This window comes from Aythya marila (assembly GCF_965140915.1).
Source record: "Aythya marila genome assembly, chromosome: 20".
NCBI lineage: Eukaryota > Metazoa > Chordata > Aves > Anseriformes > Anatidae > Aythya > Aythya marila.
This window is the reverse complement of record NC_139061.1, coordinates 288720-310539: the sequence shown is the minus strand read 5'-3', so window position 1 is coordinate 310539 and position 21820 is coordinate 288720. Positions and strand designations below refer to the sequence as shown.

General features: G+C 47.0%; 1 protein-coding gene across 1 annotated transcript; it reads left to right on the top strand.

The window, feature by feature from the left end:
- Positions 1 to 3165: 3165 nt before the first annotated feature.
- On the top strand, positions 3166 to 18778 carry MKS1 (MKS transition zone complex subunit 1; the record flags this gene model as incomplete). Its single annotated transcript, XM_082776302.1, has 18 exons — positions 3166 to 3245; positions 3319 to 3440; positions 3508 to 3575; positions 4146 to 4301; positions 5382 to 5479; positions 5679 to 5807; positions 6126 to 6230; positions 6655 to 6763; positions 7621 to 7677; positions 8659 to 8701; positions 9216 to 9278; positions 10031 to 10101; positions 10958 to 11027; positions 12357 to 12464; positions 13010 to 13143; positions 14326 to 14408; positions 14489 to 14586; positions 15068 to 18778. The coding sequence occupies 18 exons, from the start codon at positions 3166 to 3168 to the stop codon at positions 15172 to 15174; spliced, it is 1701 nt and encodes a 566-aa protein (XP_082632428.1). The 3' UTR covers positions 15175 to 18778.
- Between the last annotated feature and the right edge of the window lie 3042 nt (positions 18779 to 21820).

The following is a 21820-nucleotide window of genomic DNA, read 5'->3' as shown; positions in this document are numbered from 1 at the left end:
CCTGGTGATGTGCCTTCCTTACCTCTTGCCCACCCCCAGCCTGCTGGCTCTCTGGGGGTTAGAGGGAGTCTTGATGCTGTGCCAGCACTGCTCAGCAATAGACACCACACCGTTGTGATACCAATGCTGTTCTAGCTACAAGTGCAGAGCACAGCACTGTGTGGGCTGCTGCAGAGAAAGTTAACTCCATCCCAGCCAGACCCGGTACAGTGTGCCAGTTTGATGTGGCACGTCATGTCAGCATTGCAGCACATTTAAGTGAATATGCCCTCCTGCAGTATTTAAACTTGCCTTGACCAAAACATCCCAAGAGTAGCAGTGGGAAGCAACTCCTACCCCAGCAGGCCTGTAACAGGGGAACTCCTCAGAAGTGGGGCCCTGGCTGGCGGAGGTGGGTTGCTGAGCTGGGCCCCGCACTCAGGCATGCCAGGCTGGAGGTAGAGACTTATCTGAAGAATCATAGAATCATCAAATGGCTTGTTTTGGAAGGGACCTTAAAGATCACCTAGTTCCACCTCCCCTGCCATAGGCAGGGATGCCACTGACTAGATCAGGTTGCTCAGGGCCTCATCTAACCTGGCCTTGAACACCTCCAGGATTGTGGAATCTACAACCTCTCTGAGCAGCCTGTTCCAGTGCCTCACCACCCTCTGAGTGAAAAATTTCCTTCTAACCTCTAATCTAAATCTCCCTTCTTTTAGTTTAAAACCATTCCCCCTTGTCCTGTCATTATCTACCTGAGTAAAGAGTCCTTCTCCATCCTTTTTATAAGACAACTTTAAGTACTGAAAAGCTGCAATGAGGGCAATGATGTCACCCCTGGAGCCATATCTTCTGAAGGCTGAACCGTCCCAGCTCTCTCAGCCTTTCTTCATAGGAGAGATGCTCCAGCCCCTTTATCATCTTTGTGGCTCTCCCCTGGACTTGCTTGAACAGGCCCACATCCTTCTTGTGCTGGAGGCTCTAGACCTGGACGCAGTACTCCAAGTGGGTCCTCACGAGTGCAGGGTAGACAGGGGCAATCCCCTCCCTCGATCTGCTGCCCACTCTTCTTTTAATGCAGCCCAGGATGCAGTTGGCCTTCTGGGCTGCAAGCGTGTACTGCTGGCTCATGCTTTCATCCATCAGAACACGCAGGTCCTTCTCTGTGGGGCTGCTCTCAGTGAGTTCTCCTAGCCTGTTGCTCATGTCCAGGATTGCCCCATCCCAGGTGCATCACCCTGCATTTAGACTTGCTAAACCTCATTAGGTTCACATGGGCCCACTTCTCCAGCCTGTCCAGGTCCCTTTGGATGGCATCCTAAACAGCACCGGTCCAAGAACAGACCCCTGAGGGACACCACTTGTCACCGGCTTCCACTTGGACATAGACCCATTGACCACTACCCTCTGGGTGCGACCTTCAAGCCTTATCCACTGAATGGTTCTCTCATCAAATCCATCTTTCTCCAATTTGGAGGCCGGGATGTCATGTGGGACCATGTCAAAGGCCTTGCAGAAGTCCAAGTAGATGACATTGATCGGTCTTCCTTTATCAACTGATGCAGTCACTCCATCATAGAAAGCCACTAGATTGGTCAGGCACAATTTGCCCTTGTTGAAGATCTGCTGGCTGTCTCGGATCACCTCTTTGTCTTGCACGTGCCTTGACATTTTCCATGAATATGCCAGGCACAGAGGTGAGGCTCACTGGTCTGTAGTTCCCCGGTTTCTCTTTTCCACCTTTTTTAAAAATGGGAGTGAAACATGAGAGACCCAGTGAGTAGGCCTCCAGTTAAATCATAGGATGGGGAAAGGTGGCAGCGGGACAAGAGGCTGCAACTCAGGTGAGGCCACAGTAGCTGCCTTGCAGTAGGACAAGGAGTAGCAGCAGTCCTATGAGAAATAAAAAATAAACCCAAGGAAGACTTCAAGAAGATACAGAGAGACCTGAAGTGGTGGTATGCAACTTCTACAGGATGCCAGGCAGTCTGGGAAAGGAGTCGGGTACTTGAATGCAAGTTGCTGCAAAGGTACTGATATGCCAGGTCTGTTGGAGATGTGGTAGAGGAACAAGGACCAGGGAGATGTGTGACCATAGCTAGCTGTGCTGCGCAGCATGATGTTGTGTGTCGGAAAGTATTTGGAGTAAAATCAGACTATCATTGTGAGCATGTCAGTGAGCAGCACAGCCCCACTGGTTGAAATCCCAAGGCACAGCAAGTGCAGTTTGAGCAAAATTGCGTTGGACTGTGCTGCAAACTCTGACCTTTTATAAAAGCCTGAGCAATGTTTCATGTCCAGCTAGGCATGGAGCTGTGAAAGACGATGGCTACTTTGCAATGGGGGACATCACACTGCTAGCGCCAACAGCATGCTTGGCCCCTGCCTTCTTGCAGGAACAACACAACCCCACAATCCCCTCTGTGCTGCTCCCCTTCAGAAACTGCAACTGCATAAAGTGAAGTTTGTTTAACAGGTGCTGCTAAAAGGGGCTCATTTAGCTATTAACTCCTTGCATGCTGCATGCACACTGCCCAGAGACCTAAGAAAATGGCAGACCTGGTTGCCACAGACCAGGTGGGTTTCCATGACGTTTTCACCAGATCCCACCGCAAGCCACGCAGACAGGGCAGGCAGGAGGCTAGGGTGGGTGGTACTGGGTAGGTGGCTGCGAAATGGCAGTGATGCTTAGTGTGCTGGCAGCAGGGCGCAGCACCAGCTCACATCAAGAGAGAGAGAGGCCCACTGCTACGTGGTAGTGAGGCCCTAGCCGACAGCAGTGATGTCCCCTTGAAGATGTCCGTTCCTTAGTAACGTGGTGGGCAGGAGCAGGGAAACAAGCAGCGAGAGGCAAAGGTTCGCAGTCGGCTCCTCACAGCTCTCAGAGCCTTCAGCTCCGCGTATCAGGCTCCGTGGCGCGCAGCCCATCTTCTCGGCCAGCATCGCCAGCGGGCGGCTGTGGGGGCTTCTCTCTGGGGGGCCGCGGGGGGGCTGCGGACACCGCGCTCGCGGGAAGCGCCCTGCCGCGGCCGCGCCGCAAGAGCGCTTCGAGGCCGAGCCGGAGGCCCGCGGGGGAACGGGCCCTGCCGCAGCCCGGCCGGGGCGGAGCCACGGCCGCTCGGCGCCCTCCGGCCGGGTGGAGGCGCCGCGGCCGCCACCGCCCCGTGTCTATGGTGAGGGGCCATGGCGGAGCGGCTGTGGGGCGCTGAGGCGGGCGGCGCCGTGTACCGCTCCCGCGACCCAGTGCGCAACCTGCGCCTCCGGTGAGCGCCCGGCGTGGCTCGGCCCGGCTCCGGGGGTTGCTCCCTCTCACTCTTCCTCCCTGTCCCCCCGCAGGGTCCGTATCCAGCGGGTCACGGCCGCCGGGCCCCTCCCGGCTCAGGCCTCGCCGCCGCCGCCGCCGCTCTCCGCACCGCGCGGCCCCGAGCTCCTGGCGCTGGCCGCCCGCGCCTCGCCAGGTAAGTGGGAAGCCCCGCGGGGCGGCGCTCCTGGGCGCTGCCGGTGGTGACCGACCCCTTACCGCAGATGCCCGGCGGCCCCCGGACGAGGAAGAGGAGGCCGAGGTCGGGTGGCAGGAGAAGCTCTTCAGCCAGGTGGGTGTGCGGCGGCTGTTTCTCCTCGCTGTACCGACCGACGGCTCCCCTGTGTCGGGGCGAGCGGGGCCCCAGCAGGGGGACAGCTTTCAGGCAGATCTAGAGAGTGATGAGTTCTCTCCTTAGCGTCTTCTTCTCCAGACTAAACGGCCCCAGTTCCCACAGCCACTCCTCATAAGTCCTGTTTTCTAGCTCTGTTGCTCTTCTCTGGATGTGTTCCAGCAGCCCAGTATCCTTCTTGTAGTGGTCTTACCAGTATAGGGGACTATCCCCTTGTTCGACTCAGTGATCTTGAAGGTCTTTTCTCCCTAGTCCTGCTGGCTATGCTGTTTCTGATGCCGGCCAGTCTGTTGTTAACCCTCTTGGCCACCCGGGCACACCACCAGCACCCCCAGGTCCTTTTCTGCTGGGCAGCTTTGCAGCCGCCCTTCTCCAAGTCTGTATTGCTGCACTGGGTTGTTGTGACCCAAGTGCAGCATTTTGGTGTCTCCACAAATCTCAGCTGAAAAACTTTGGCCCTGAGCTTGCTGATGAAATGCAGCTTTTACGTTTTACCTGTGGTGCTCTCAGTTTGAGGTAGATCTTTATCAAAATGAGTCAGCCTGTCAAACTCACCTGGACCGGCAGTACCACAAGGAGATCCTGAAACTGGAGAAGGCTGGGGGTCGGAAGAACTATCGCATCTTCACCTACACTGATCATGACCGATTCACCAACCTAGAGGAGGTACCAGCTTTTTGTTTTGCATAATCTTTACAGCAGTATCTGTCAACAACACTAGGCCCACTGCAGAGGGAATGTTTGTCATTTCTTGGCCATGGAGAAGCAATCCATATATCTTGGGAGCAGGAGAACATACTGCTTCTGCAGGCAGCTTCACCTGGCATCCCAGACCCAGCATGAGGTCTCCCTGTTTCAGTGCAATGTACAGGTTGGAGGGACTTGGCATTGTAGAGTTGCTCTGTTAGAAAAATGCTGGCTTGTTACCAACCAAGGTGAGAAGTCTGGACACAGAATACAGAATTACAAGGCACACGTTTATTCATATGCATGAGGTGATTCATGCACAATGCTTTCTAGCAGTCTTAATTCATGCTGTCTTAATGGCCCAAGGATGGGAAGAGACCCCTTTATCCTGTTTACTGTTCAGCCTCACTGGCAGGAAATTGTGAGGGGCAGCATGACCCTGCCTGGAAAACTGGGGATGTTTAGATGGATGATTTGTAATGTAGCTGAGTGAAACTTAAAACAGCTTCTGATCCAGTCATTCCTGGATTGATATTGTAATAGTTGTGACCCCAAATGTGGGGCGTGAGGTTTCAAGTGGATTTTAGAGGGGCTTAGGGTGCTAGGATCTTGGTTGTCTGCAGTTCTGCTTCTTTGATCATCCAAGTAGCAGAATAGCAAAGTACTTACCCCAAGGTTGGGCTGTCTCTGGACCTTGTGATGAGCAGGTGTCTTTTAGTTTGCTTACTGTATGAACAAGAAATTCCACTCATGAGCATAAAATGCAAACTAATATATATACATACATGCCATATGCATACCAACAAAGTTAACACACATTCCTATTACAAGGACCAATCAGTAAAATAGGGAGGGAAACTTTCATCACATCTGTACGTAACTTGCTGGATGGACTTCACCTCTGCTTTTCCACAAGAGCAGTGAATCAACTCTATGGTCTTTTAGCAGTTTGTCCATGTATATGTATGTAAATACCTGTTCTATTCTCCAGGAGTGGAGATGTTTGAGAAAGAAGTCCTGTTGTATTTAAGCTGTTTCTATTCTGTTTCTCTCCTTCAGCACTGCCAGAAGGTAACTGACTCAGATCATGAGGTGCCGTCATATCTGGCAGAGAGGATGGCCAATGTGAGGAGGAGAAGACAAGACCGTAAACCAATGTGAGTGCAACCGGGTTGGAGCTTGCTAATGCAGGTTTCCTGTTGTCCCAGCTGCAGAGCAGCCTGGTCCGTGGAAGTTGGTGGCTTGAGCTGTGTTGCACTCAGAGTCTGGCAGTTTGACTCCTCATTGTGGGAGAGTCAATTGCTGGCTACCTCAGTGAGTTCTGTTGACAATAAGTTGTGCTTGTGTTGTTGACAGAGAAGCGAATTCTCTTAAGTCAAAAATCATCACCTGGGAGCCCTCAGAAGAATTTATAAAGAACAATCATGTGATTAACACTCCTGTTCAGACTATGTACATCATGGGGGACTTGGGACCTTATGGGAAGTAAGTAAAATTCCCAAATAATCTTAATTTCCCAGAAACAAACCCATCTCCTCTCCTTACTCGACTCTGTTTCTCTCAGTAGTTAAGGGGAGGGAATTCAAAGAGCACAGTAACTCAAGCTGCTGTTTTCTCTCTACTTCTTGGGAGGTATGGAATGTATCCCTCCAAAAGGCTTCTTAAACTAATGTAGGGAAGTATTGGTATATTTATTCCCTTATGTACCTCCATGTGCTTTTACCAGCTCTGCTGTTCCGGAGCAAGAAAATGTCCACGTGCTCTGTTTAGACTGTCTTTGTGTTTCTTGATGTCTTCCATTAGGCTTGGTCAAAGGGAATATGAACGTGTTCTTTGTACAATCAAGGTGGATGGCAATGGGGTGATCACAGTGAAGCCTGACTTTACTGGCACCAAAGGAGCCTACTGGTGAGCGGGACAGGGCTGGTACCACATTTGGGACTGGTATGGAGGGCTGAAATTGCTGTCTCCTGATTACCCCTTAGGCAGTGAGTCTGCACTTAAATTGAGGGCTATTATTTAGGTTTATTCCAAAGGTTTCTAAGACAGGGCTATTGTTTCCTTGTGCTTGGTGTTACTGTGCATATGATGTGTGGGGCTTTGGAGCCAGTTCCTAGGAATACAGGTTATGTGTACAATGGACAAAAGCAAGTCTCTCTGAGTTATTGATGCTGTCAGGCACTCAAGAATGAGGAGAGGGCTGTTAGTGACATTTTGTTTCTGTTCAGGCCTTGATGGGGCGATTGGTGTTTTATGATGGAACAGCTGATAATATTGCTGGGTCTGTTTTCTGCATAATGGGGTTTTCCCCGTGCATTTTGGGGTTCTGCAGGATTGAGCTGGATAGACAGAAGCGAGAGCTGTGGAAATACACCATTGAGAATGCATCCATCCAAGTGCAGCAAGAGGAGGAGGAACGTGAGCAGCGTGTGTTCAGAGATGTAAGGACTGGCCTCTGTTGATTATATTGGCTAGTCGTCCTGATTTGACCAAGGGAATAAAGACCTTCAACTAGACATAATTGTTAGAGCTACAAAATGAATGTCGCTTGCAGTGAGTTTCATCATGTTCAGTGATACAAGAACTCCAATAAATACTCCCTGACTGCTTCATTCCTTAAACTAGGTTGAGGGCCTTGTCTTTTTGCCACTGGTAAACTTGTGTTGGCTATTGACTGTAGTTGATATATGTAGCAGGAGCTGATGAAAGAAACCATCAATAGCGTCACCTGCCAGTGGTTTTTCTTCCCTTTCAAGCAGTGGGCAAACCCTTTCATTGGGTTTCCTCCTGCTGCCTGTATATTTCCTGAATGATTTCTCATGACCCATGATGTTCCAGGATACTTGAGATACTCTTTTTGTGCCTTGACCTTTTTTAATTGTCTTTTTGCCTGTGGCAGTCTATAAGGATACTTAGTCTGTTTTCATTTTTAATTTTAGTTTGTACAGTTCCTTATTGGTTTTGTGGCCAATTAGGAAATCCTGACCTAGGTACACTAATCTCCCATTATGTCACATAAGAACTGCTGATTCTTTGGAGCTTCTTTTTACCTCATATTGACCTTTGATGAGGTTTCTTCTGAAGCTGGAGCTTCATGCAGTGCTAGCAGTTATGCATCTTTTGTTCTATTAAATTCTTACATTCTCCGTATCTACTATAAAAGCAAAAAACTGTTAGCTGAGCCTGTCAACAGTTTAAGTTGGTTTTAAGTTACATATCCATTACATTTTTTTGCAGTAATATAAGTAAAAACCTATAATCAAGAAGACACTCTAATCCACTTGTTCTGTGTTTTCAGCTGTACAGTCGACACAAGGAGTACCTCAGTGGTCTTGTAGGCTCAGAATTTGAGACGGTGAGTACCAGCAGCACTCAGCAGGGACCTGGAGCCTTTGCAGGCTGTTCACATGGCTGGCTTCTGTACCAGTCTCCAAAGATTGTGTTGTTCTGGGGGTGTGTTGGCAGCTTTTACCTCATGGCCTCCTACTGAAAATTGGATTGAAAGAGTATGATTGCAATGGATATGGGGCCTGAGAAGGTCCAACATGCATCTATCAGACCTGTAGCAGAGCATGCTGAATGCTACAGTCTCAGTGAGACTGCATCCGTTGTTTGAAGGTCTTTGACTGTAGTAAGACAGAAAGAGGATTTGTATCTTTTGGGATAGAGATTGCTGTTAACTTCTTGAATATCAAATGTATCCATGTCCCACTTTGCTCAAGTAAACAGCTCCTCCCAACCTTCAAACTCATTAAATTTTTCTTTTCTCATGCACAGTTTTCTTGCTCACTAAGTTACCTAGGCTGCAGCCTTTTTTGTTTGTTTGTTTGTTTGTTTGTTTTTTGCTAAAGTATTGTTTGCCAAAGTAGGAAAGTTGTTGTACTCTTTCCTGCAGCTAGTTAAGCTAAGTGTGTTTCAATTTGTCCTATGGATTTTTGGCTTTGTTATTTTGGTTGTTGTTATTTTTTTTCACACTCTTGAGCATATGCAAGAACACTACAGGAGAACCAGGACTATGATTTTATGATTTTTGCAAGTGACTTCTCACTACATTTTTATATCCATCTAGAAATCTGTAGATCTGCTTTACAGAGTAGTGAATTCCTGCAGTACAGGAATTTGGTCTTCATAGGGAGCCTCTATCCAGAGGGACTGCTGACTTCTGGAAAGGATGACAGGTTGATGCAAGAAGTGATGATTTCTCCCTGACCAGCAAAGCAAAGCATTCAAGTACAAATGTCTGTAGGATATCCATGTGAGACCCTGAAGGGGCGGGGGGGAACTGAAAGAGGTTCCACCAGCGGTCTCTAAGCCCTTTATCTGCTTGTTTTTACAGACTCTTCCTGGTACATTGCGTCTTTTTGTGAATGGAGAAGTAGGTGAGTCCTCATTATGAACAGTAACTGTAGGGGCAAATCTAGGTGTGCTGGGATGGCTGAGGCTATGAAAGGTCTAAAGATTTTTGGTTCACAACCTGGTCTAGAGTAGGTGATTCTCTCCCTAAAATTCTCTACTTACTCCCTCTTCTCCACTGTTTTTGCAGACTAACCCTCAAGTGGCATTTACTGATTGGAGGTTTATAGATACTGCAGCTTTTCTAGGAAGACAGAGTTCTGAATAAAGGACAACAGATAGGGGAATTAACAGACATAGCAAAGAAGGCAATTAATTTTGTGATCTCTCTAATCTGGTTAGTTATATGTGGATAGGCTAGTCTTGAGAAAATCTTTTCTGAGGTCTTATTCTTTTACTTCAAAGACCTAGCCTTTTCCCAGCTTCTAGCAGTAACTGGTTGTGCTGAGGTTATTTGTGATGCCTCTCCCAAAAGTCTTCAGTGTATAATGGAGGAGTTAGTGTGGAAGTTAGCTGCTGAAATTCATTCTCTCTTCTCAGTTTCAGCTCAAGGCTATGAGTATGACAACCTCTATGTTCATTTCTTCCTGGAGCTGCCTGGCCGTGAGTATTCATGCTTCCAGCCATATCACAAAGAATAAAGCATGCTTAAGCTAGTCAGTCAGATCAGCTTTGCTAAAAGTTAGTAAAAGGTAATGTAGGGTCTGAGATCTAAATAGAAATCTTCAGAGCTAAAAGTGCAGAACTCGGTGGTTTGAACTAAACTGACATGTTTGAATATGTCAGCATCTTCCCCTCTTGTCTGTTCCAAATTTGGCTGGATTTGGTCCACAGACTTCTTAACCAGAGGTGATCGTTTCCAGCAAACTACCCCAGGTTCATTCCTGATGCTGCAGAGAAAAGCCTTCCTGTCTTTTCTGCCTCAGCAATGACCTTGTCTGATTTCACTGCCCAGCATTGTGTTTTTATGTTTTGTGTTGACACTGATGTATTCAGCTTTGACTGATAAATAAGCTTCCCAACACTAACATGCACGTCCTGCTATGTGTTTAATCCCCCTGAAGCTATGGCCCTGGCTCCCTTCTGGTTATAGCCTGATGTTTGCCTGAGATGCTGCTTTTGCTTCTATGTGCATTTCGAAAAGGTTCTACCATTGTCCAAAGATGGAGTTGGTGCTCTCATATGTCCAGGGTGTTCTGGAGAGCACCTGGAACAAGATGGGGCAGGATGCCCCTAGGGAAATTCAGTGTGGAGGAACATCTGGTTCTGACTTTCTCCTTTGAGCTGCTCTGGTATATGAATCATTCCTCTTACCCAAAGTATTCACCCCCTGCGCTCACATTCTCTTCTCCCAGACTGGTCAAGCCCCGCATTCCAGCAGCTATCAGGAGTGACACAGACCTGTGCCACCAAGACAGAGGACTGGGTAAGGATGCTTTCAGACCTGCAGAGCAGAGTTTGAACAGTCATTCTCTGAACTGAAATGTATAACAACTTACAGATTTATTCAACCAAGATTCTAGCATGATAGCTCCCTTCAAGAGCAGAGCATATTTGGAATCCTCCTTGTTGTTATACTTGAAAAAAAGCATGAAAAACGTCATGTTTTACATGTTCTGCTGTATTCAGATAAAAGGTCAGAGCAGTTTCTGGAACCTTACTTTTTCCTTTCTTCTGGCTGATTGCCTTTGGATCTTTGATTTTTGTGTTCTCAAATGTGCAGAGTTAATGGAGAATTGTTCTGGCTTGCCTGAGTCTGGAGTGCAAACAGTCTCAAAACTGATTTATCAGAATCAACCTTTCTTCCAGCTCTTCTCTGAGAGACAGTAAAATCTGAATTTTATAAAGTTTTAATGTATTAATATAATCAATAAAATTTAATGTATTTTTATGTATTTGATGTGAACTGACTTGCATATTAAAATCATTATCATACAACATTTTGGTAGGACTGTTGTTTGAGGTATTTTGCTTGGCTCCTGTATAGACTGTAGCATTCTGTAATAGTTATGCAAATGGCTGAATGATCATTTGAGGTGTGTTTTGCTCTTTTTCATTATTTTCATTATTTTTATTTTAGCCTGTTCTGTCAACATGGCATAGGATTGTGTGCAGATCCATTGTGCAGTCAAGTGTTTCTTAGCGTGATGAGATTGATCTTGTCTGGATATCATTAGTGCTCTACCATTATTTCTTTTCTCCCTGCTTTCTGTACCCCCTGTGATACCAGTGATGGAACTTTCTCCTCCAGGAATCTGATCTCTGTCTCATTCCTTTTCTAGGATAATGTGGCGTACTTCTGCTACCCCTTCACTTTGGAGATGTTTTTCTCCCAAGAAAATGAATCAGAAGGTACGTCTCCTTGTTTCTCTGAAATATAAAGCTCTGACGTCTCTTGGTTGCAGTGTAGGCATCATGCTGTTTGACTTGTTGATGACTTGTTTGACTTGTTTGACTTGCCAAGGTGAAAGGACATCTGTAAACAAAGGGAATCACAGAATTGTAAAACTATAGAATCATAGAATATCCCTAGCTGGAAGTGGCGCACAAGGATTGTGTTGTCCAACTCCACACAGGACCACCCAAAAATCAGAGTATATTTCTGACAACGTTGTCCAAATGCTTCTTGAACTCCAGCAGGCTTAGTGCCATGACCACTTCAGGGAAACGTTGCTCAATCAGAAGATGTTCACCCCATCACCGCGTAAGCTCAGGACACATACTAAGTTTGCCCTCCCCAGCAATGTGTTAGTATTTGTATGTATTCATTGACATTGTTCTGCTTCCAGGTTGTAGTCAGCTTCATCCATATGCAAAACTACTTGGGTCTTAGCATGTCTGTCTCAAAATGCCTGACATGCTGGTCTGCATTGCCGTGCATGTTGTACTGCATAGAGCAGTGGAAGAAATGGGCCTATTTTTGTACACAGCTAAAACTATGTGCTGAATCTTAAGTTAGTAGACACACTCAGTGACCTGTATAATCTTCATATTGTCTATGTCACTTCGAAATTTCCATCTCTATTTTAGGCTGGACTTCTCTGCTGCCTTTTTCTACTGCTTCATTGTGTTGCTACTGTTTCCTCACCAACCCCTCTGCTCTTTGTTTTGCAATCACCAGGGACAGCTTTACAGCATGTCTGCCACTTGAATCCAGTGTATGCATTGTATTTGAGTATTCAGCCAACACTTTGGATTGGAGTATTCAACATTAACAAACTTTCAGCCTAGAATAAATATGATGAGTTTGTTTCACCATGGAGAAAATAAATGAATGCTTGGAGGCGGGTAGGGCAATCCAAGTTAATAATCCCCCAACAATGATGAGAAAGGTCAGAGATAAAAAGGTTCCCATGTTTTGCATCAATTGTTTGCAGAAGAGTGCCTTGTCTGCCCAAACGATAGAGAAACCGGTTTGGACTTGCTGTCAGAGACTCATCAAAGCAAAGAATTTTCCCAAATTTTTAGCAACTTACCAATAATTTTGTTTTCAGTCTCAAGTCTGAGGGTTCAGCTTTTATAGGGGAAAATAATCACCCATACACCTATGTCTGTCATTTTAGGAGAAATACAGAAAGGGCTCCTTGCTAGCAGAGTTAGTCATTTAGTATTTTTTTCCCCGCTATGATGATCTCCCTCTACAGCTTTTAAAAAGTTGCAATCTGCTCCTTTTCCTTGCAGACTGTCTCCCTCAATGGCCTGTTCTCTACTTTGAGGTTCTGTCCCTTGATTTCTGGCAGAGATACCGTGTTGAAGGGTATGGTTCATTGGTGCTGCCAGCATCTCCAGGTAAAACATCCTTGGGACATTATGTTAAGTGTCTAGGGAAATGAGAGTTGAATGGTTCTCTTGGGAACGGATGCATCCCGTCCTGGCGTTGCTTTACCTTTGCATACTGAAGGGAATAGCTAGCTGTCTGTGAGGCAGCAAAGAGAGATTTTATGTATCGTGCACTGTTATACCTTGTTGAGAAGCATCATGTGTTGCTGTCCTTTCTCCTTCAGTGGTTCCATTGCAAAATTGCATGTTATGATGCTTTTGTGTAGTGCTGCATGTCCATCTTTATACTAGCAATAGACTCCCTTTGTCCCAGATGGAATCTGAGGCTCACAACTAGTCTGACATTCTCATGTATTAATAAGTAGATGCTCCTCATAGGCAAGGGTAGTTTCAATGCTGTCTGTGTGACGGGGGCTTGCTTATTGGGAAGACATTGGGGATCAGTAGGTATCCATCTACTGTGATGACCTCTGTGACTTTACATTGTTGGTCAGAGCAGCTAAATTGTTCTGCTAAATTGTTCTGTTGTCTAAATTGTGCTGTCCCGTGGTCAGGTCTCCATATACTCACCATCCCTACCTGGCGCCCTGTGGAACTGGGGACTGTTGCTGAACTGAGGAGATTTTTCATTGGTGGATCTCCTGAGTTAGAGGATATGACCTATGTCAGGATACCAGCAACCTTCAAGGTAGGCTCAACTGCAGGACATTGCTCTTGCTGGGAAAAGGTGGATTACGCTCTTGAAACTGCAGAATCATAAACTATCCCAAGTTGGAAGGGACCCACGAGGATCACTGAGCCCAACTCCTGGCTCCACACAGAACTACCTGAAAATTAAGCCATGTGTCTGAGAGCCTTGTGCAAGCACTTCTGGACCTCTGGCAGCTTTGGTGCCGTGACCACTTCCGTGGGGAGCCTGTTCCAGTGCCTGACAAGCCTCCTGGTGAAGAGCCTTTTCCCGACAGCTCCTGTCTGAGCCTGCCCTGAGGCAGCATCCTGCTGTTCCCTCAGGTCCTCTCACTGGGCACCATAGAGAAGAGATCAGTGCCTGCCCCTCCGCTCCCCCTGGTGAGGAAGATGAAGGCTGCCATGAGGTCACCCCTGTGCCTTCTCTTCTTTAAGCTGAACAAACCAAGCCACATCGAACTCTCTTCTTACGCCATGCCCTCTAGGCCTTTCATCATGTCTGTTGCCCTTCTTTGGGACTTCTCTGAGAGGTTGATGTCCTTCTCTCATGGCTCCCAAGGTAGCCCACAGTCCTCAAGGTGAGGCTGCACCAGTGCAGAGTGGAGCAGGACAAGCACTCCCCTTGACCGGCTAATTCTGCTGTGCTTACTGCAGCCCAGGATACACTTGGTCCTTTTGGCTGCCAGGGCACACTGCTAACTCAGGTTCCACTTGTTGTTGACCATAACCCCCAGATCCCTTTGCATAGGGCTGATCTCCAGCCTCTCATTCACAGGCTGTACTTATATCCATGGCTGCCCCATCCCAGGTACAGAATCTGGTGTCTCTTGACTTCAGATGTCTGTGGACAGTTTGGACTGGACTTGAACAGATACTCTGGTGGTCATGTCCCTCTGGCTAAATAAATGGATCCCCTTTGATACTTATGAGTAAGACAAGAATGGGCAAACCCTGAGATAGAGCTCTCTGCCTTTTGAGGTGTGTGTAACCTAGAGAAGTGGTTGTATGTGTTCCGAAATCTTGCCTTGCCCTTGCTTGTGCTGTCCTTGTCTGAAAATTGTCTGTCAGGTCACCATTTTTTTTAATCAAGTATGAACTTCTGGTGGGGCATGCTCATTTTTGCCAGGGTCAGCCTGCTGCAACAGGTTGCAGGTTGTTAGGAGAACTTTTGCTGTCTTTGCAGGGAGAGCGTCTGAGCCGCTTTGGTTTTCACACAGAGACAACAGGGAGTGTCACGTTCCGGCTTTACTGCCTGCAGCAATCCAAGTGAGTGCTGCAGTGATTGCAAGTTCCATCTTCACAGCAGTGTTCTTCCAGCCCTGACTTCAAACTGTACTTCTGTGCAGAGCCTTTCTGGAGACCAGTGCCTCGAGGCATCGCATGCAGAGTGTACTGGACCGGCTTGGAGGCTTCAGCCAGCAGAGCTCTGTCTACAATGTTTTGGGTAGGGCTTTTAGTCTCATTCTGCCTGGGGAGCCTCGGGCTCACTTTTGCCCACAGAGTGGGCAGAGAGAATCCATTGCTGTGGGGTTGATTGTCTCCCACTGTGAGCTCTCTTGGGTCTGAGTCCATAGCAGAGGTTAAATGTTCTGACCTGAAATTGCTGGAAACTTGAGGCATCAGCCCTCAGCAGGCAGGAGGGATAGTCACTCCATGACGGCAAAGCCTAGGCTGGGTTGCCTGGTCATTCCTGGCACAAAACATAGCTTGTGGCTGTGGTGCACAGGCTCTGTCTCTGATTCCATTATGCACAGAGCAAAGACAGGGCTGGAAGTCAAGAGAGCAGCAAGATCCTGGTGCTTTGTTGGTGGTACTTAGTGAGACTCCTATTCTGAGAGAGATGATGTTCAGTGGGCAGACTTATCCTTCCTCTTCTCTGAGGCTGTCTGATGCATTCTGACTTGCTGTCACCTGCTGTGTTGCAGAGGCTTTCCAGAAGGCACGGTGCCGGATGCAGGAAGCACGTGAGAGCCTTCCCCAAGACCTCATCAACAGCTCTTTCTACACTGTGCACAAGACACAAGAACCGTGATTGACCACCTCCACTGCCTCTAGCCTGGGAGCACTTAGCATCTTCTCTCTGATACAAGCTTCCCTTGTTCAGGAGGAGTCCCAAGGCCAGTGCCTGCAAGCTTTTTGATTCCCTTCTTTTGTAGCTTTCTCTGGATGGGGGCAGGAGTCTGCCTCACATCTAGATCTAGAGTCTTTGTGTTTCCATACGTATCTGTGGAAGGAACCCTGTTTTTTCAAGTCATTTTGTTACCAGGCCCTAACAGTACAGCTAATTGTTCCCATTTCTGAGGAGCAGACTAAAATGGGACATGGGACCTGTGAAACCTTTAACACATTTTCAAGTATTGAACAGTAAGTGATTAGAAAACATTTCAAGTCTACTGGACTTGGTAAATGTACTTTTCTTCTTAAAGAAGAGGTTACTGTTGAAGGTCAAGGCATGAATATTGTTTGGTATTTAATTAAATGAATAGTTGACTTCTTGAGAAATGCTGATAATTCTTGTCAGGTCAATCTTCAGTAAAATGAATCTGTCCAACTGTGTTTTTAAGATTTATTCATTCCTAGAGAGAGGTCTCTGCCACCTTTGTGTGAAATCAAAGCAAAGTGATGTACGACAGATTCAGAACTGGTGAAAAGGGTTACATTCTGTATTTCTTTGTGTCTGAAATTGCTGGCTCTTGCGTCTCTGTATCAGTTAGCAGAAGGACTTCAAGAATACAACTGACAACATGTGTTCCCTTTAGCTCATAGCAGAACTTTGGCTGGAGCTGGACAGTTTGCAGACAATGAGAACAGATTGTAATGTTTGCACAAGAGCTGAACTTTGAACTGTTCAAGCTATTCTTTTTAACTATGGTTCATTGTATCATCTCTGCTTGCAATTCATTGCTTTAATTGTTTTTACCCAGGTTCTTCTCCTGTTCTTTTCTCAGCCTATTTCATTCCCCTATTTTTGTTCCTCTCTCAAATCCATGTGAACGAAGCTACCTGCAGACTGACAATACTGCGTAGATTTGTACACAAGTCACATCTCCACATGTTCTACTCTGCTCCCAACAGAAGGGATAGGAAGAAAAATCTCAGGATGAGATCACAGATGTATCTGTAAAGCTAGAAGTCACAGGCAGAATAAGAAATAGGAACTGGCTTTCTTTTGCATGTTCCTCACTAGCAGGGGATGTGAGACTCATGGTTGCAGCCATGTGTGTGACTATTAGAACATCGCACTCCTTCCTCATGCTCCGTTGGTATCTTCACCTCATGCTTTCCATTTTGATCTTGTTATCAGCCTTCACTAGGAAAACCAAACTCCCCAGTTTGTTCGTCTTTGTTTTTTCTCATAATTCCTGGCAGAATTGTCTGGCAACTTGAAATGTACCTGGTAATTTCACTTACAAAAGAGGACTTTTGCTCATCTACCTTCCCTGCTACCCCTGCTTTTTCATGGAAGAAACTACCAGAATGTATTACATAGCTTGGCCTGTTAAGCAGAGCAGTGTCCTTGGCCTAGAGCTGGCTGCTGCATCTTGTGCATGAGTCAGATCTCCATTTATGCTTTTTGGTGTGATGTGGCAGATGAGGCATTATAGTTGTGAAGGTAAACACCCAGTTCTGTAACAGCAGAATCAAGGCTTGTCAGGGTAGGGTGTATGTGTGTAGTGGATTTACGTGGCAAGGTTTTGGTAGCAGGGGGCCATAGGGGTGGTTTCCGTGAGAAAGATCTAGAAGCTGCCCCATGTTTGGGAAGGGCCCCATTGTTTTCCAGAGCTGAGCCAATAACCGATGTTGTTTTGCGCCTCTGTGACAGCATATTTAAGACAGGGAAAAAATGCTGCGCCACACAGCAGCTGGGAGAGTGAAAGGAGTGAGGAACGGCCTTGCAGACACCAAGGTCAGTGCAGAAGGAGGGGGAGAGGTGCTCCAGGCGCCGGAGCAGAAGTCCCCTGCGGCCTGTGGTGAGGACCATGGTGAAGCAGGATGTCCCCCTGCAGCCCATGGAGTACCACGGTGGAGCAGGGTTCCACGCTGCAGCCCGTGGAGGAGACCACAGTGGAGCAGGTGGCCCTGCACCGATGGAGGCTGCCACCTGTGGAAGACCCCTGCCAGAGCAGATTCCGGGCCGGACCTGTAGCCCGTGGAGAGGAGCCCACGCAGGAGCAGGTGACCTGGCAGGAGCTGCTGCCCGTGGGGGAGTCAGGTTGGAGCAGTGTTCTCCTGAGGGATGGACCCCGTGGTACAGACCCATATCTGGAGCAGTTCTGGAAGAGCTGCTGCCTGTGGGAAGCCCACGCTGGATCAGTTCATCAAGGACTGCATCCCGTGGGAGGGACCCCACAGCACAGGGGACGAGAGTGACCGAGAAGGAGCGGCAGAGAAGAAGCTCTGTAGACTGACCATAACCCCCATTCCCCCGTTCCCCTGCGCCGCTCGGGGGGAGGAGGTGGAAGAGGATGGGTGGGGGGGAAGGTGCTTTTGTTTTCTTTCCTTTGTTTCTCACTTCTCTAGCTTGTTAGTAATAGGCAATAAATCTTACTATCTCCTTATGCCGAGTCTGTTTTGCCCGTTACAATAATTACTGAGTGATTTTCTCGTCCTTATACCAACCTTTGAGCCCTTTTCACATATTTTCTCCTCATTCCTCTTTGAGGAGGGGGAGTGAGAGAGCGGCTGTGGTGGAGCTTGGCTGCCCACTTGAGCGGAACCACAACAATGCGCTATCAGTCTTTAATGATATGGTCACATTTCACAAGAGATTGATTCATTCAGTGCCCAGGATGAAAAGTGTTCAATGAATTTGTAGCCACTCACCTTCTTTTTCTTTTTTTCTTTTTTTTTTTTTTTTTTTAATCACAGTTCACTTCATGACTCTGTATGTTTATTGCATGTTTATAAGCAATGCTTAATTTCCTTTAGGGTGTTTCTATTGTGCTTATCACTAATAGCTGAATCTCATGTATCTGAAACATGTTTCAGGATTGAGTTACAAGGTAAGAGAATATGCATTTTAGCAGTAAAGTAATAAAACACTCAATTGAGTGAGATGATGCTGAAGGCTGACCCTGAGAGAATGGGCTCTTCTAATTAGGTGACCATTTCCCCAGCTTGTGCTTGCTGCTCAGAGTTTATATGGCAGGATTTGGTGGGTTGAATGTTAAGGTTACACAGAGATACAGTAAGGTTTACATAATTATACTAGTTTTGATAGTTAAAACTCTGACTAGTATAAAATTTTACAGAAACTCAAGAGCAAAATTTAATAATAAAAATCAGTTACAACCAAATAAATATTCTTCTGAAGCAACATATGGTTATCAGTGTTTCATCTTCATACTTGCAGCCTCCTTGGCCTGACAGAACAAACTGACTGATGCTTGTAAAAAAACCTTCAGCAAGTGTTCTTCGAATATGCCCTTTTATAAATTAAATTATGTGATTTCCATATACATGTATATGTATAAAAATATCACTGATCTTTTAAACAAAACTGACACCTGGTGCAGGGTTTGTTCTCTGAGCTTGCTGAGATGCCTGGCCAGTTGGAATGGGGGTTGTGTATACACCAGGTATACGTGGATTAAATAACAGATAGTAGATGGGGATAGATAGGAAGAAGGGGAGGTTGGTGTTTTTCCTCCAATGGTGAATATTTTCCCAGAGGAGTCTCCCTAGAGTTTTCAATGGAGGGGCACCTCTGCAGTGACATTTAGTTGAAACTCAACAGGAGAAGAGAGGGGAAGGGACAGAAGTTGTGGGCACACAAAAACTTGGGGCAACAGAGCAGCATGCTTAGTGGGACTGCCCCAGGCACTCATGGCAAGGGAGCCTGGCAGGCTGCAGGATGCTGTGGACTGAAGATAGAGGCTGGAGTGCAGGCGGAGCAGTTGACGCAAGCTGGGCAATGCTGTGGTCTCTGCAGGTGACCTCTGTGTCTAGCAATGAGACAGGTCTGTGCTGTCTGTGGTGCATGGCCAGCGGTCCCCAGATCTGGTCACATCTGCTGCAGCTGGTTACTCCTGAGCATCAATGTCTTCTGCCTACAGGACAGACTAGAGCTGTAATGTTCAGCACCAGCCAAACTTCCTCATGGGCACCTATGGGAGGCTGAATCCTGCAGCCTTAGCAGTGATGTGGTCTGTGTGGGGGCAGGAGCCAGCTGAGAGTCCCTGGGGGTCTTCCAGGCTTTTCATTAAATAAACTATGCAAAAAAAGGGTAATTGAAGAAATGGCTCGGTGGAAGAAAAGGCTGCCAGCAGTTGGCAGAGCTTGCAGGATGCACATCAACAGTGTCTTAGAAAGTCCAAAATTGCAGTGTAAATAGAACAGAAAAGGAACATGTAGAAATTAGTCATTTGCATGACTGGAGGAACAACTTTGCACAAAAGTCAGACTCCAGAAAGGGGTTTCACTCGACTGAGGAAGACTCATAACTTCAAACTACAGCCTTGCCAGCAAACCTCAAACACCCCTTTGTCTCAGCCCTGACCAACCGTTTGTGGTGGACCAGGGGCTACCAAAGTCTTCTGGTGTGGTTTGGGGGGTGGTCTGTGCTGCCCACCTTCCTGCACTGTTCAGTTGGAAGCCCAGTAGTAACAAGGAGCACTGCAGCAGGGAGGGGAATGTGCTGGCAGGCAGGCGATGTGCACCTCAGAGGTGCATTTGGGAAGGACAGTGGGTTGGCATGTGAAGTGCTGTCGCTGGCTTTGGGAGGAAGAAGCTGCAGCAGACACATCCTACAGGGATTTGTCTTGTCATTGCATGGTATGTTGGGAGGGAGAAGTATTTTTTATCTGCACTTATGTGGGGCTTATGTGATCTTTATTAAATGACTGCTTGTTGCTTGTGGTCTCAGTATGTTTTTATTTTAGCCAGGGGCTTAGGGTATCAGATGAAAGCTTGCTGCAAGCCCTCTCCTGGAAGTGAGGTGAAGGAGTGGGCTGATCTGCCTTCCACCACCAGTTACCTTTTTATTATGCTTGTCTTCTCAAGGTACAGCCTGTATTCTCTAAAGTCAATATCAACATTTCAATACAAGAGTGCAGCTGAGAGTACAAAAGAATACAAAATCACACTTCATTAGATCAATCAAAAATAAGTGTCTGTATATTCCTTTTCCTGTATTGAAATCACTGGTTTAGTTGGAATGAATTTCTTTTACTGCTTTGTTTCAGGCAGTATTCTAAGTGAACCCTAGTACTGTGTAGACCACAGGTACTTCTCTTTCTCTCATCTGTGAAGATCTTGTTCTAAAGTAGCACAGAAAATCAGAAAGTCTGTGATTGTAGCAGACCTATAATTCATTCACAGTTTCTTAAATGTTGAAAAAAAAAATGACTTCCAAAACAGTTGTGAGGATGTCTGTAGTATGTCAAAGAGAAACTTTTGTGTTCTTTTATGCTTTCCAGGTGTTTGAGAATGTGAGGATCAGCCTTTTGGGTAGGTGGGAAAGGTGTATTTTTTATGATTTGTTCTGACCTTAGAAAGACAGAAAGGTCAAGTTGGACACCGAGGTCTAGTCCAGGCAAGGTCACCTTAACTTAATATCAGCCTGAGATGTTTGTCCAAGCTTTCTTTAAATGAAGATGGAGATCACAGAATCACAGAATTGTCTAGGTTGGAAGAGACTTCAAGGTCATTGAGTCCAACCTCTGACCTAACACTAACAAGTCCTCCACTAAACCATATCGCTAAGTTCAACATCTAAATGTCTTTTGAAGACCTCCAGGGATGGTGACTCCACCACTTCCCTGGGCAGCCCATTCCAATGCCTCACAACCTTTTCAGTAAAAAAAGTTCTTCCTAATATCCAACCTAAAACACCCCTGGCGCAACTTAAGCCCATTCCCCCTCGTCCTGTCACCAGGCACACGGGAGAACAGACCAACCCCCACCTCACTACAGCCTCCTTTAATGTACTTATAAAGAGCGATGAGGTTGCCCCTGAGCCTCCTTTTCTCCAGGCTGAACAAGCCCAGCTCCCTCAGCCGCTCCTCATAAGACTTGTTCTCCAGACCCCTCACCAGCTTCGTCACCCTTCTCTGGACTCGCTCAAGCACCTCGATGTCCTTCTTGTACTGAGGGGCCCAAAACTGAACACAGTACTTGAGGTGCGGCCTCACCAGAGCTGAGTACAGGGGGATGATCACTTCCCTAGTCCTGCTGGCCACACTGTTTCTTATGCAAGCCAGGATGCTGTTGGCCTTCTTGGCCACCTGAGCACACTGCTGGCTCATATTCAGCCGACTATCCACCAATACTCCCAGGTCCTTCTCCACCAGGCAGCTTTCCAACCACTCATCTCCCAGCCTGTAGTGCTGCTTGGGGTTATTGCACCCCAGGTGCAGGACCCAGCACTTGGCCTTGTTGAACTTCATGCAGTTGGCCTCAGCCCATCAGTCCAGCCTATCCAGATCCTCCTGCAGAGCCTTCCTAGCCTCGAGAGATCAACACACACACCTAACTTGGTGTCATCTGCAAACTTACTGAGGGTGCACTCAATCCCCTCTTCCAGATCATCGATAAAGATATTAAAGAGAACTGGCCCTAATACTGAGCCCTGGGGAACGCCACTAGTGACCAGCCTCCAGCTAGATTTGACTCCGTTCACCACAACTCTTTGGGTCCGGCCATCCAGCCAGTTTTTAACGCAACGAAGTGTACGCCTG